Below are 13928 nucleotides of genomic sequence, written 5' to 3'. Positions count from 1 at the left end.
TGCACAAAAGAGGTGACCAATGGGTAAACATAACTGGGTGGAAAATGTCATCTGACAATTTTGGCGCTCCGAATATTTTTACTGTCTCTGAAAAATAAGACCCCTGAGAGTAAACCGCCTATACATAAATGGGATTGTGCAAGTATTGCTTATAGAACTACTTACAACACCAAGTAAACCATTTTATGTACAATGTAAGTAATCTCTGTCTGGTGATGACCAGCAATTTTATAAAGGTTTTACTAAATTTTGAATAACATCAATTTCCTTGTAATGAGAGTGACTCATTTTCACGATGCAATTAAAAAGTTACTTTAAATTTTTTTTTTTGAAAGAAAGAAAGAAACTTTATTTCTCCAAAATAAGTTACTAAATTTACACCAGCATTATCAACAATAATGTTAACAATATATTACTACATAATATTAAACATAAGAAAACACTATTGAGAGTCTCAGATGGCTTGGCCTGATACTTGCTACACACTATTTTCACTAACGTCATTCTCTGCTACAGTTTTTAACCTATCCAGACCGTACACACTCACACACATATTTCCTGATAGATTAAAAGTTATAACACATTTAGGAGAAACAAAGAAAACCTCCAAGGCATTGCCTGTTTGGAGATATATTTATTGTACATTTCTGAATAAAAACGGCTTTTCAAACTGTACATAATTAAATACAGAAAGGGATTTATATAATTTAAATACACTTTTATATATTTAGATGTGTATAAAATAGAAACCAAATGTGCTATTGACTTCAAATTTCATCTATAACTAATGGAAGATCGGATCTTAGCTACAAGGTCTACAGACAACATAGTATTGTCAGTTCCTGAGTTATAAATAAAGATAAATTTTACTATTACTTACTTTGTTTTAGTTTTTTATTTCACAGATGACTGTTATAAGTGTTATTATTGTCTTTAAAAGTTCAAATGCAGATCTTACTTTTGCTGTCATATATGGAATTAGTGGTGTTGAAATCCCAATCAAATTATTAAACATTTTTACAGACAGTTCCTCGATTCACATGTTACAAATACCATATGTACGAGGGCGGTTCAGAAAGTAAGTTTCTTTGTCGGCTAGTTGGCTAACGGGTGGGGGTAGCGGCATGATCCGAGTAGCGCTGTGTGGCTCCATTCAGTGTGCGTCTGGCAGTGCCGCTGTGAAGGTCGTGATGTTATTTGTTGTGCTACAACCCTGCTTTCAAAATGGCCACCATTATCGAGTCTCCCGCTTACTGTGAAGTACGTTTGGTTATCCGATTCATGTGGGCAAAACAAATGCCACCAGTGGAAATTCATCGTGAGTTGTGTTCGATATATGGAGAAAACATTATGAGTTGCACTGCCGTGAGAAAATGGTGCCAATTTTTTAATGATGGACGCACAAATGTCCACGATTAAAAGCGATCTGGCCGACCATCTGTCATTACTGACGACCTTGTGAGCATTGACCACAAGATTAGGGAAAATCGCAGATTCACGATTACAGAACGTTCTGAGTTTTTCCTAATATCTCAAGAACTCTAGTGTATGAGATAGTGACACAGAGACTTGGTTTTCACAAATTTTGTGCTTGTTGGGTCCCTAAACTTTTGACTGATGAGCACAAAAAGAAGAGAATGGAATCCGCTTTAACCTTTCTTTCGCGCTACCATGAAGAAGGTGAAGTCAGATTGTGACAGGTGACGAGACATGGGTCTCCTATGTGAATACCGAACAAAAGAGACAATCGATGGAATGGGGTCACACGTCATCGCCAAGAAAACCCGTGAAATGTCGCCAAACATTTTCGAAAAGAAAACTTATGGCAACAGTGTTTTGGGACAAAAAAGGGATTATTCTAGTGGAATTCATGGAAAGAGGGACAACCATAAATGCTACAGTCTATTCAGACACTCTCAAAAAACTGAGAAGGGCTATACAGAATCGTAGGCGGGGAATGTTGACTTCGGGCATTGTTCTCCTGCATGACAATGCGCGGCCGCATACAACTGCCCAACTCAGGACGTTTTGAACAGTTTTGGCTGGGACATCTTTGAACATCCCCCTACAGTCCAGATTTGGCGCCCAGCGATTTTCACCTTTTTCCCAATATGAAGAAATGGCTGGGATCTCAGCGCTTTACAGACGACAAAGAACTGAAAAACTCCGTTAGCGGCTGGTTACGTGCACAGGCGGCAGACTTCTACGCGGCGGGTATTGAGAAGCTCGTAACCAGATGTGATAAGTGTTTAAATAATTTTGGTAATTATGTTGAAAAATAGTGTAAGAGTTGCTCTTTAAAATGTGTGTAATAAAAAATCTGTAAATTCTGCATTTTTTTTATTAACCAAAGAAACTTACTTTCTGAACCGCCCTCGTATATTATGTTTACAAAGCATTAATTAGTAATTGACCATAAAAACTTGGGTTTTATTTTTTCAGATTTATTTGTTCAAAATATAATTTGCAGATATGTTTTCTTGTATGTTTGTATTTTTAGAGAACTGTAAAAATGAATCCAAAATTTGTTTAATTAACCCTTCATATGCCACTAATAAATCCATTAACTTTCCTATAACACAAAGACAAGTTCAAAACTAATTTTTAATATAGTTAAATTATAAAAGTTAAAAGCAAAAAAGTATAAAACAGGAAGTTTTACTTAAAATTTGCGTATTTATTGATAAAAATAAAAAATAACAATTACTAAAAAATTGTTTATTACAAATATATTTTAATTAAATTAAATACACCTCGTTACGGCTCTGTAGGAGACACAGAACTGACGATCAGGTGAACGGAGTTAGACAAAGGACACTCCCCTACCCCTGCCGCAGAGTGAAGGTCGTTTATAAATACTTCCTTGGCAACAGCGATAAGCAGAGCATGCACCGGGCATTACTAAGGTCTTTTGTGAACTAAAAAACTCTCCAAGAGACATAATCTATAATATCGGATATAACTGTATTTGGTGTTTTGGTCCAAGTCTACCATTTTAATATATCCGTCTACAGCATGGAAAGGGTTAAAGAATAATGTGTTTATGATCCATTCAGTTGTATTACTAACAACTTATGTAAGCCAATTCAACCAAAAGGAATTTGTAACTAAAATTGTACAATAAAAATAATGATGAATTCACAACTCTTGCTCCATTTAGTGTAGGCTACTCACATTTTGGGCTTGAGCGTGAGTATGCGCACGTCCTTGGTAGCAACTGCTAACAGGTGGTAGCTGCGACCCAGGTTAGGTGCAAAGGCAATGTCGTGTACAGCATCACACACGCTGGGTACTGAATCGGTCTTTGTCCATCGGCGGGAGTTGTCACTGTACTCCAGTAGCAGAACCTTGCTGCCCGTGCTGGGGTTGCTGTCATCACTACCCACTGCAATCATCGCTGGCTGCATCCTACACATCCACTTAGTCAAATTGTTATCTTAGTATAAGTTTTTAATTCTTAATACAAGTCAACTCCTTCACTAATTATAAATAAGATGTTCTATACATTAAAGGTACGCTTTCCAATCAGAAATCTGTGTGTCACAGGATTGTTGCTTTCTGGCTTTTTAGGCTTTTAGTTTGACCCCACTTTCCCTTAACTAACAGGCACAACTATTTAGGAGTTAGAGGAGTATTTTTGAATTCAAAAAGCTTCCTAAAGTCCCACTCAATATTTTTTATCTTTGAAAGATGAAATTAATAACTAAATTCATAAAATGTTTGGTTATAATTTCACATTCATAAGTGCAGGTGTTAGTTTGTCAATTTCTTGCTGAAACTCCAAAACTGAAACAGTTATTCCAAAGACCAGAAATCAAAAATTCCAAACACCTTACCCTAATGTATATTTTTTACACATTAAAAAGAAGAATCGTTGCTATTAATGATCTGGATTAATTTTAATAGCAAACACAAGGCAAATTATGTATGAAACTATAAAGTTCAATTTACAAATTAATTCAAATTCTTGGTTGTGCTGGTTAACCTTGAACAATCCGAAATAGAATAATTTTTTCTTGAAATCAAGTGTCACATCAGCCTTTATTAGGTAAAAGTAAAATCTATCAGAGGATTTTTACCTTGAGAATGAAGGACTCCATGTGAGGCAGCTACAAGGCAGTTTGCAGGAGACTTCGTGTTGGAGTGTCCATTGACTGAGATTCATGACGTCTGGAGCCTCGTATATACGGATAACTCCATCAGCTGAACAGGTGGCCAGTACGAGGCCCAAGGACTTAGGGCCGAATTTTACGTCGGTAACTGATGTACGGGAGTCTACCAAATTGGTTCGACGCACCCAGTGACGCAACCCACGTTCTCCTGGACTTGTCCCTTCACCAACTTCACAAAAGAAAAACACACAAACATAAATTGTTAAGAAAAATATTGCAATTTAAGAAAACCTTACATTAGTTAAAAAATACATAACTTTCTCTCATATAACACAATGTACATAGAAATACTGCAATTAAACAAACATTCTACTTTGTTGTAAGTAGGAATACCCATTTTAGAAATTTATATGTTAAAATTGTGGTCAGTCATTTGTCAAAGTTGTCAGATTGGAGTAGGTGAACCCAGAACACCACATTGTGGGTACTCTGTATGTTTTTCACCCTATAAAAAAGTTGATTCCTACTAATGTGGTTTTCATTATTTTTCACATATATTTCTTGCTAAATAATGTAAATCACTTTATTTGGTAGTTCATGGTTAGTTTCATATGGACAAACTTAAATACTCTCAAATTTCACCAGTTTTCAAAAAGGGTGAATACAGATGTAAACAACTACCGTCCAGTGTCAGAGTTGTGTCAATTTTCCAAGATATTTGAGAAGATTTAAGTTTATAGGTTACTTAAATACTTTGAAGGAAATTATCTTTTTAACCCTTAAAGCGCTGTAAGCGCATATGCGCGCGAGGATCGACTTTGCTCTAAACGCTGTAAGCGCGTAGACGCGCAATATACTTGTTTTTACTATTTTGCACTGTTAGTTCAGAGTTTGTCCGCTAGACTGTGCGGGGTGTATGTTACAGTAGTGTAGCGGGGCTGTGCCACATCACGTGACAACCTTTGTGTTTATTGATCAATACTGGACCGGTTTCTGTTGAACAGCTGGCAGTTTGGTAGTTACTGCTCAATGCCGCAAGCGCATTTATGTGTACGTCACTGCCTCGCCGGGCAGCTCTTGTGTTCTTCTTCATATCCTGTTGAAGCAGTGCGAATAGTTGATCGGTAAACTACTGTGTAGTTTTATGTGTTATATGAACATCTTTTTATGAAAGTTATATATTTATAAACTTTTTGAAATAAAGTTTCTTGAATGGCGAAATACAGACGATTCTCATTTTCACACCCTGCCCAACTTTTAGGATATGCATATTACCCAGTATTACATACCAAATGTATACTTTTTTATTTGTTAACCCTACATTTACTGTATAAAAGTCTTTTTTCCTCGTAGAAATATTTTTACTCCTTATATTTATAATTATGTATTTTGGCTCTTGTTCAGAAATTTTACATTTATTTTTATTATTTATATTTAGGCTTGTTTTTTACTCCAATAAGTGTTACAATCTTTTATTTACTTCTATAAACATCTGAAAACTATTTTGTAATTAGAAAAATAACACCCGTTAGAGGACTAAGAATTTGGAAAAATATTTTGTTTTCATATTTATGGCATGTAAATTTAATTTTTTATAATAACTTAAAGTAAGTATTAAATATTTAATATACTTATTTTCTAGTTCTATTCTAGTACATATAAGCATGCAATGTCATCACTTATATACATAATTAAAAAAAGGAAACAGTAACAGAGTTCTTTAAGCATTGGGTAAAATTTATAAAGGAGCTGGAACGCTAAATAGTAAATCATGTGTATTTTGGTCAATAAATATGATAAAAGATATTTTTTGCAGTTTCTGTTTTATTTTGTTAACTAAAAAAAGAAATTAAAATTAGCGTTGAGAAAATCTAATTTTAATTTTTTTATAATAAATGAGTGCTAATCCAGAGTGCTGAAACTGTTTGGCGCTTTAAGTGTTAAATTAAACAATATGGGTTCAGAAAAAAGCTTAACACAGGTTCTGCTTTAAAACAGTCTATAAATGAAATTACTGAACCCTTGGACAGATCGCAGGCCACTGCAGGTGTGTTCTATGACTTGTTTAAGGATTTTGATTGTGTGGACCACTAAGTATTACTACTGTTAAAGATGTTTGATCATGGTGTCAGAGCTACCTGTATGTCTTTAAATGAATCATACCTTTATTCTAGAAGGCAGAGAACAGTAATAATTACCGATAACATCAAACATGATAAACTGGAGCTAAACTCAACGTTCACAGTGAATCAACCCTTTCCCACCATAGCTACTTTATGTGTAGAAAACTCGGTTGCTCCACAATATACAGATCCCGTCAACTTGGACCCACACTATCCACCGTTAATTTAATGTGGGTCCTCCCACCATCTTTACCACAGACCAGTGACTCTCATATAAGTGTATACCACACCGCAAATATCCCTGTCAGGCACGAGAATCAAACTCCCGACTCCAAGACTTACTCCCGCATTCGAGAGTAGAACCTTAGAGCATTCAGACATCGTAACTTGATGACTTGGACGTGCAAGTGACTCTCATTTACAATTTTGCGATACTGTTTCTTCCCTTGTGCCTTTGATGAGTATGTCTGGCGTGAGTCATCAGTGACAGTAATGTTCCATCTGAAGAAAGCCAACTGGTTAAGCATTAATCTATTGTTAGTGTTGTATTTGGCTTTTCGGGGATTCTATCTCCCTCACCACCCCTTAGTTACACTACTGCTCAGAAGCTATACATTAGGTGTGAAAATCTTTAAATTTATCCAGCTACTGTAAGATCTATTATATATAAATTACCTATCTCCTCCCAGATAGCCCCAGTTCGGTCAAAGCTGCATGTGGCTAAAACCTGACCAAACTCGGGATGTGCCCAAGTCACCTTCCAAACAGAGCCACTGTGAGCTTTCCATGTCGCTGTGAGTATCCAGTTCTCGTCCTCATCTTGGTCCCAAACCTGAAAAAACATTGATGAGTAATTAACATAAAAATTAATTCTTTTGTAGAGAGGAACTCAACGCTTCAGTGGTTTACCAACCATTCTATAACTGCCAACAACACAGAAAACCAAAGTGGCTGATTTTCACATTTTGTTCTACCAATACAAATTTTCAGCTAATCTTTCTCGATACTCTCAAATACATTTAAACTATATTTATAATTAATCATTGCCAGCATTCTTTATTTAGACCAATGACGTCATTACCAGCTGTTATTTCGTTTATGTAAGAGAAGGCTAGTGACGACAAAAACAGTGGCGATGAATATGCAAATATTGGCTCAAAATGCTTTTATAAACACAGAACAATGTTTTAAATGGCTGCAAAAAAAGGATCTAGATCTGTTAAATCCGAGGTGCCCCATTTAAGCATTTTTTAAATGCTATGAAACATGTCTACCCTGTGAAGTAATAGTGGGCAGAGTATGATAAGCAGATCCGGTTTCATCAAGTATCGATGATTGTAATAATACAATCATCGATACTTTATAAACCAAATAACAGAACTATCAATCGATATCCAACGTACCTAAAACATTAAATTACTCACATGTTTCAAATTAATAGAAATAGTTTAAACAATTATGTAATGTCATAAATAATAAAGGAATCATAACCATTAACAATAAAATTAAGACAGTTGACAGGAAAAATGTCAATGAAATAATAAAAAAATGTAACAACAAAACAAACATCTTGAAACTGAAAGACACAGTAAACCATCTTTAAGTGTTATTTTGTTTAGTTTTCTATAGTTAATTATATTTTTTTTATTTAAAAGCAGCTACTGATAGAACAAATTGTGTTTAGAATTTGAAAATGAGTTTAAAGTTGGTACAGATGATTTAGTTATTATTGAAATGAATACCAAACATTATTATCATTATTATTGTTGTTATTATTGGTTGATTAAACCAATGTGTATAATAATTATATATCGTTTGATAATTTTTATATAAAAAAAACCGGGTCCACTTATCGTAATCTACCCGTAATAGTTAGTACTACATGGCTCAAGAGTTAAATACAGTTTGGTTATTTCATACATTTAAAAAAATTCATTTCTTTTACATATAAAATTATAGCTTCTCTATATTAACATTTTTAAAGTCTAAAACTTAATTCAATTCGACATCATTGACAAAATTTATTCAAAGTAAAAACGTGTTTGGAAATAAATTGAAAATTAAAATCATGTGTTTTGTTATTGAGTAATGGCACAGAAACAGTGACGTTATTGGCTAATGGCAGCAAGAACAATGACGTAAGTGTCTTCGTTGTTTCACTAGCAGTCACGTTTATCCTTTAAAATACATAGGGCAAGTAAATGTTATTCTTTTGTTGTAATTATCTATTAAATCTTAATTTGTAAATTATATTAATATTTATACATTAATTCCTAAAATTAAAACTAGCCAAAAAATACTGTTCTTTGAAATATCTATTACGTCATTTGGTCCAACATCTTGTTTTCAGTCCTTAGGATGGTTATGAATACTGATGAATCCATAATATTGTGTTGGTGGTCGCTTACTATACTGCAGCCATAGTAAAGACCACAAAAGAGTGCAGTTGGCACAACAGATCAACTGTCACCTGGCAAGGCGTACTGTGGCCAACACAGACCTTTATTACAGTGTTGGGGTAGGGTATTATAAGCGGATCTGGTTTTTTTACATCGAAATTGGCAAACGATATTACTTAATCATAGGCTTGCCATAATTTTTCACCGGCCAACCGGGACGCCTCTGTTTGAAATGCGTGAGGGGGATAAATATGAAGTCAAATTCAAAATAAAAACCATAAAACTTTGTGTATAATTGTATGAATTTAATTTAATTTCTAAATAGAATAAAAGTGATTATATCTTGTAACAATAAAAATACAGTTTGGGTTATTATTTTTACACGGCTTTCGTTAAATAAATTGAAACCATTAAACAGTACAAGCTTACTCAGGCTATACCTTAAAAACATTGACAACTATAAAATGTAAAAGCAAGGCTTACTTTTTATACCATTCGTATTTTTCACTAGAGCAGATCTTTCTCAATAAGTCTTTTTTGTTTTTGATTTTTTCATAAAATTCAGTGCAGCTAACTGCAAAGTTAACTTTGCATAACATTAAATTTCGAACTGTGGATTCATGCATTATTCCTCGATCATCACTCCAGGCAATGTTCATCATGGAGAAAACTCTTTCAACTGGATCAGATGTTCCAGGAAGACAGTAAACATATTCAATTATAAGTCCAAGATTTGGCACTGAAATATTCTGCTGTTTAAAAGAATGGAACAGCTCCATCCATTTGTCTTCACTTGATTTCTTCTAGTCTTCTTTTTTCCATACTTCTACTTTTGATTTTTGCCAAAATCTCTTGGCAAGGACAAGCTCATCAAAATGTTCGTCGATTTTTATCTTGAGTTTTCCGGTACTTTTATTAATTACTTCTGCAATTCTTTAAATGTTTTCCCATGAAATGCTGTTTTCATTGACCCAGACGAAATTTTGAGCTTCTCCAAAACTATCTTCCCAAAGTGTAATGTAAGAAATAGACCTACTGTAAAATTCGTTAAAATCACTGGTCATTTGGTTACAGTCAACATTGCTTAAAAGGGTAAACTTAAGTGTTTTAAGGACCGTTTTTGCTCCATATGGGATGAAGTTAGACTCCTTTCTTTCTTGCAAATTTTCCTTCAACTTTTGTAAGGCATGTACAACATCAATAGCACTGGATTTGTTTTTCTCCATGGCTAAAATAGTTTTATTAAACAATGCTATCTGACCATGTACAAACCATAGGAACACTTTACCTCGCTCGTTATCAAAGAAGTTCTTTATCAGAGATGGACACATTTCCTGAGACAAGAAGTACTCTTTCAAAGCAGAAAACATTTGAATCATCCTTTCAATTGCTGACATAAGGGAGAGAAATCTAGTATTTCCGTGTTGTATTAATTTGCGGTGTTCAATATCTGCAAATTCGCAGAATTCTTTGAGTTGAGTAACCCTTACAGTGTAAATGTGAAAATACTTGTAGATTTTCACAAGGGCCCCGATTTCAATGGGAAGCACACCTACAGCAGTCTGGACAGCGTTGTGGACGATATGAGCACCACAACCAATACCATTTATTGATCTTCCAAGTTCATTCTTTATAAGAGCAAATACATTGTTTTTCCTTCTTCTCTTTACTCCACCGAAGTTTGTATTGCAGGTTATCACCACAAAATCCTACAACTTTCTCTTCTAATTTGTTTTCTTTAACAACTGTCATCAGGTGATTAAAAAATATTCCAGCGGTTTCGCCTGGTACAGACTTAAAAGTCTAATAGCTTGACTTGCACACCAGATTCCTGTTTAAAATAACGCACAACTATAGGAACAAGTTTAACATCTTTTTTGTAGTCTTTTGTAGTTGTGTAGTCGTGAACCTCTAGACTAAACTACAACTAGGCCTAGCTCAATTGTTTTAAACATTCGGCTCCTCTGATGTGACCGGGACAAGCAGGCAACCGGGCGGGACATCGGGACAAGCTTGCAAAACCGGGACTGTCCCGGCCAAACCGGGACGTATGGCAAGTCTACTTAATCATAACCATCGATATTAATCAATCGATACTGATTAATTATTTTAAACTATTAACTTAAATAATCTATATCAACAGCTGCAAACACTTTAAAATAATACACATAGGGTAATATTTCGGGTAGGGTCCAATAAGCGGACCCGGTTTTTTTTATATCGAAATTGGCAAACGATATTACTTAATCATAACCATCGATATAATCAATCGATACTGATGAATTATTTTTAACAATTAACTCAAATAATCTATATGAACAGCTGTAAACACTTTCAAATAATACAATTAAGGTAATATTTTAAATTTCACATAAGTAACATTGTGTATTAAAAATGGCTGTCAATCTTAGGAAGCTTCACGAAATTGCTTTAAAAGACGATAAAACATGTTTTTTATGGCTTCAGGATGTTGGGTTAGTACCTAAGAATCCATTATGTGATATTTGTGGAAAGGTAACAAATGTAACTGTCAGAGGAGCTAACATGGTCGTCTTCAGATGCAAAAAAAGAAGGTAATGGTGGACACAACTTTAGTAAAAACGTTTTCGTTCTGTTTCATTTAGTTAAAGTTATGAGTTTCCCTGATTTTGGTTATGTTCATTTATTATTTGTTATCATTAAATTCACATTTTAATTTAAACATATGATTGTTATTGAGGACTATAGGTACTTTTATATCGATTGATAGTCTATGATTCGATATGCGAATATTAGGTATCGATGATTATATTCTTCGATATAAAAAAAAACCGGGTCCGCTTATTGGACCCTACCCCAATTTTACATAAAGTAGGCTAGTTTCGATTATTAAAAATGTCAGTCAATTTTAGAAAAAAACTACACATTGCTTTGAAAGATGATTAAGACATGTTTTTCGTGGCCTCAAACATGTTCGACTTGTACCGAAAAATCCATTATGTGAAATTTGTGGGAAAGAAACAACTGTAACTGTGAGAGGAGCAAATATGGTCGTCTTTAGTTTTCCTAATTTTTGTTATAATAATTTGTTTGATCACTGCAAATATTTTTTCATATTTTAATTTAAAACATGATTGTTATTGAGGACTATAGGTACTTTTTTATATCGATTGATAGTCTAGGATTTGAGCATGCGATATTAGGTATCGAAGGACTACATTCTTTGATATAAAAAACTGGGTCTGCTTATCATACCCTACCCTACCCTAGTGTTGTACTGTACAAACCCAAAACTAATGAATTTAATTATTGAGCTCAGTCCTCATTGGCTGCTTCAAGATCATGGGTCAAAATAGGCTCCTCCATCAACTGCAATCTCTGGTGCTCCTTGCTGAAGCCTACATATTTTTGTTAATTTTTTATGCTTTCCTTCACTTTTAAAAGTATTTCCTGTTGTAAAAAACCAGCCTTATATGAAGTAGTTAATAAAGGTATTTACCTCTCAATTTTTGAAAAAAGAAACAAATTGATCTGATATAGTGTGGCGATTATTTAAAGCACCTATGAATACTAACCTTTACAAACTGATCGCTCGAACATGTCGCCATTCTTTGACCATAAAAATCATAGGCGACATCGTGTATGAGATCTTTATGTTCAGCGTTAATACTATGAGCCTCAAACAACATGCTTAAAAGGTGTATAAAACTATCTAAGATAATTTATAATGAAATATTTAACTAGCCTATAACCACCAAGATAAGAAACACCGACTTTCAACCAATTCCATAAAAATTCTCTAATTTTAAAACACAATATCGACAGGACATAGATACAAAACCAAGACAGTTCAGTGGAACAGTATGACCACTGAACAATCAGGAAGTTGGCATCAGTTAGCACATATAAAAAATATTTTTAACTTTTAACTTTTCCAGCTTCGAATTCGAATTGCTTTACTACTCTTGAGGTATTTTCTTAAACAGTAAATATATATCTTTATTTTAAATTAAAAAAATGATCTCTCTCTCTCTCAGGTTAGGAGCCATGACCATACATTGATTAGAATTATTACTTTTTTAGATCTATAATTTGTTTGTTAAGCGCGGGCGAATGAATGAAAAAATGGTACTTTGGGATTATACCGACCACACCAGTATGAGAACACAAAAATATAAATTTATAAAAACAAACATGATAGAACGAAAAAACAACTCTTTCATTACAAAATATTACAAACTTACAACGATTATCAGTTGTTAATGGGGTCAGATTCCGTTATACGCCCCCAACGCTTAAACTTTTTCCTATTAACTTAGAACGTTATAAAACGATGTAGTTGATTAACAGAACTAACATTCCATTAATCAACAAGCATTTCCAGGTATTGTGATCGGTATTGTTGTCGCTGTTATCTTATCTTTCTCGAGAATCCCGATTACGTCAGGCCGCGCGGCATCACATGATTATTTAAGTTTTTTGCACGGTACATAATTGCCTTTCCATTACAATTCAATTTATATTTCTGATCAGCCCGTCTAGAATTTGATATTTTACTGATAGGTACTATCTCGAGGGATGTTTTTCTTTCGTTGACATCAGCGCGGGCTTCGGCAGCACCTTTGGAGGCACTCGCATTTTGGGTGGCGGAGTGTGATCAAGAATAAAAACAAGTTTTGTGTGTTTTTTTCAATAGAGTTTAGTTTTTGTTTGGTAATGTTTGTTTTTGTTGAATTTTTGTGTTTGGAGAAATATAGGGGTAAAACACGGAAGTACAACAAAGCGACGCACCAGCTGAACGGGCGGCGAGACTGCAATCACGTTATCAACTAAACCGCTCGACTTTGACCTCTGTCTGAGGATGGGAAGGGGTTTGCGATAAGACAATTCCTGTTTTATATTGATGAAATATTGTTCTACGCTAATCTAGTAATCAGTAAAAGCAAAATGTCAAATAACGATTCATGTTTGGATGTGGTCGGTATAATCCCAAAGTACCGAAAAATAGTTGTTAGCAATTTTTAAAGACAGGCTCATCCCTTTTTAAACCATATTCTACCCGTTCTCGTGGGACACTGGCCTGTGCAATGATCTATTCAAACAGAATAAGGGGTTAAGTCAATACAGTACAAGGTCAATGGTACTAATAAAAAGTGCAGAATTTGCGCCTGCGCTATCTTGAAACATACTTACCTGAAAGTTTCATAATCAAGACTCTAATTCAGACACAAAGTCAAAGACCTTAGACCACTCGGCAAGCTGCACTCCCAAATGCTTTAATGTTTTGTTGATCGAAAAAATCTTTATTTTATATC

At 34.4% G+C, this 13928-nt stretch overlaps 1 protein-coding gene across 1 annotated transcript in view; it reads right to left on the bottom strand.

Moving 5' to 3' along the window:
- Positions 1-12416, bottom strand: part of LOC124364970 (nucleoporin SEH1) — a 37859-nt gene extending 25443 nt beyond the window's left edge. The window contains exons 1-4 of the mRNA XM_046820823.1: positions 12189-12416; positions 6911-7067; positions 4080-4341; positions 3175-3408 (exon numbers count right to left, since the gene is read on the bottom strand). Of these exons, the coding sequence (XP_046676779.1) occupies positions 3175-3408; positions 4080-4341; positions 6911-7067; positions 12189-12302 (767 nt within the window). The 5' untranslated portion in view covers positions 12303-12416. The remainder of the gene's footprint in view (positions 1-3174; positions 3409-4079; positions 4342-6910; positions 7068-12188) is intronic.
- Positions 12417-13928: the final 1512 nt, after the last annotated feature.

This window comes from Homalodisca vitripennis, chromosome 6 (genome assembly GCF_021130785.1).
Source record: "Homalodisca vitripennis isolate AUS2020 chromosome 6, UT_GWSS_2.1, whole genome shotgun sequence".
NCBI classification, from domain to species: Eukaryota; Metazoa; Arthropoda; class Insecta; order Hemiptera; family Cicadellidae; genus Homalodisca; species Homalodisca vitripennis.
The sequence above is the reverse complement of the archived record's forward strand: the minus strand, read 5'-3'. Positions and strand labels throughout refer to the sequence as shown.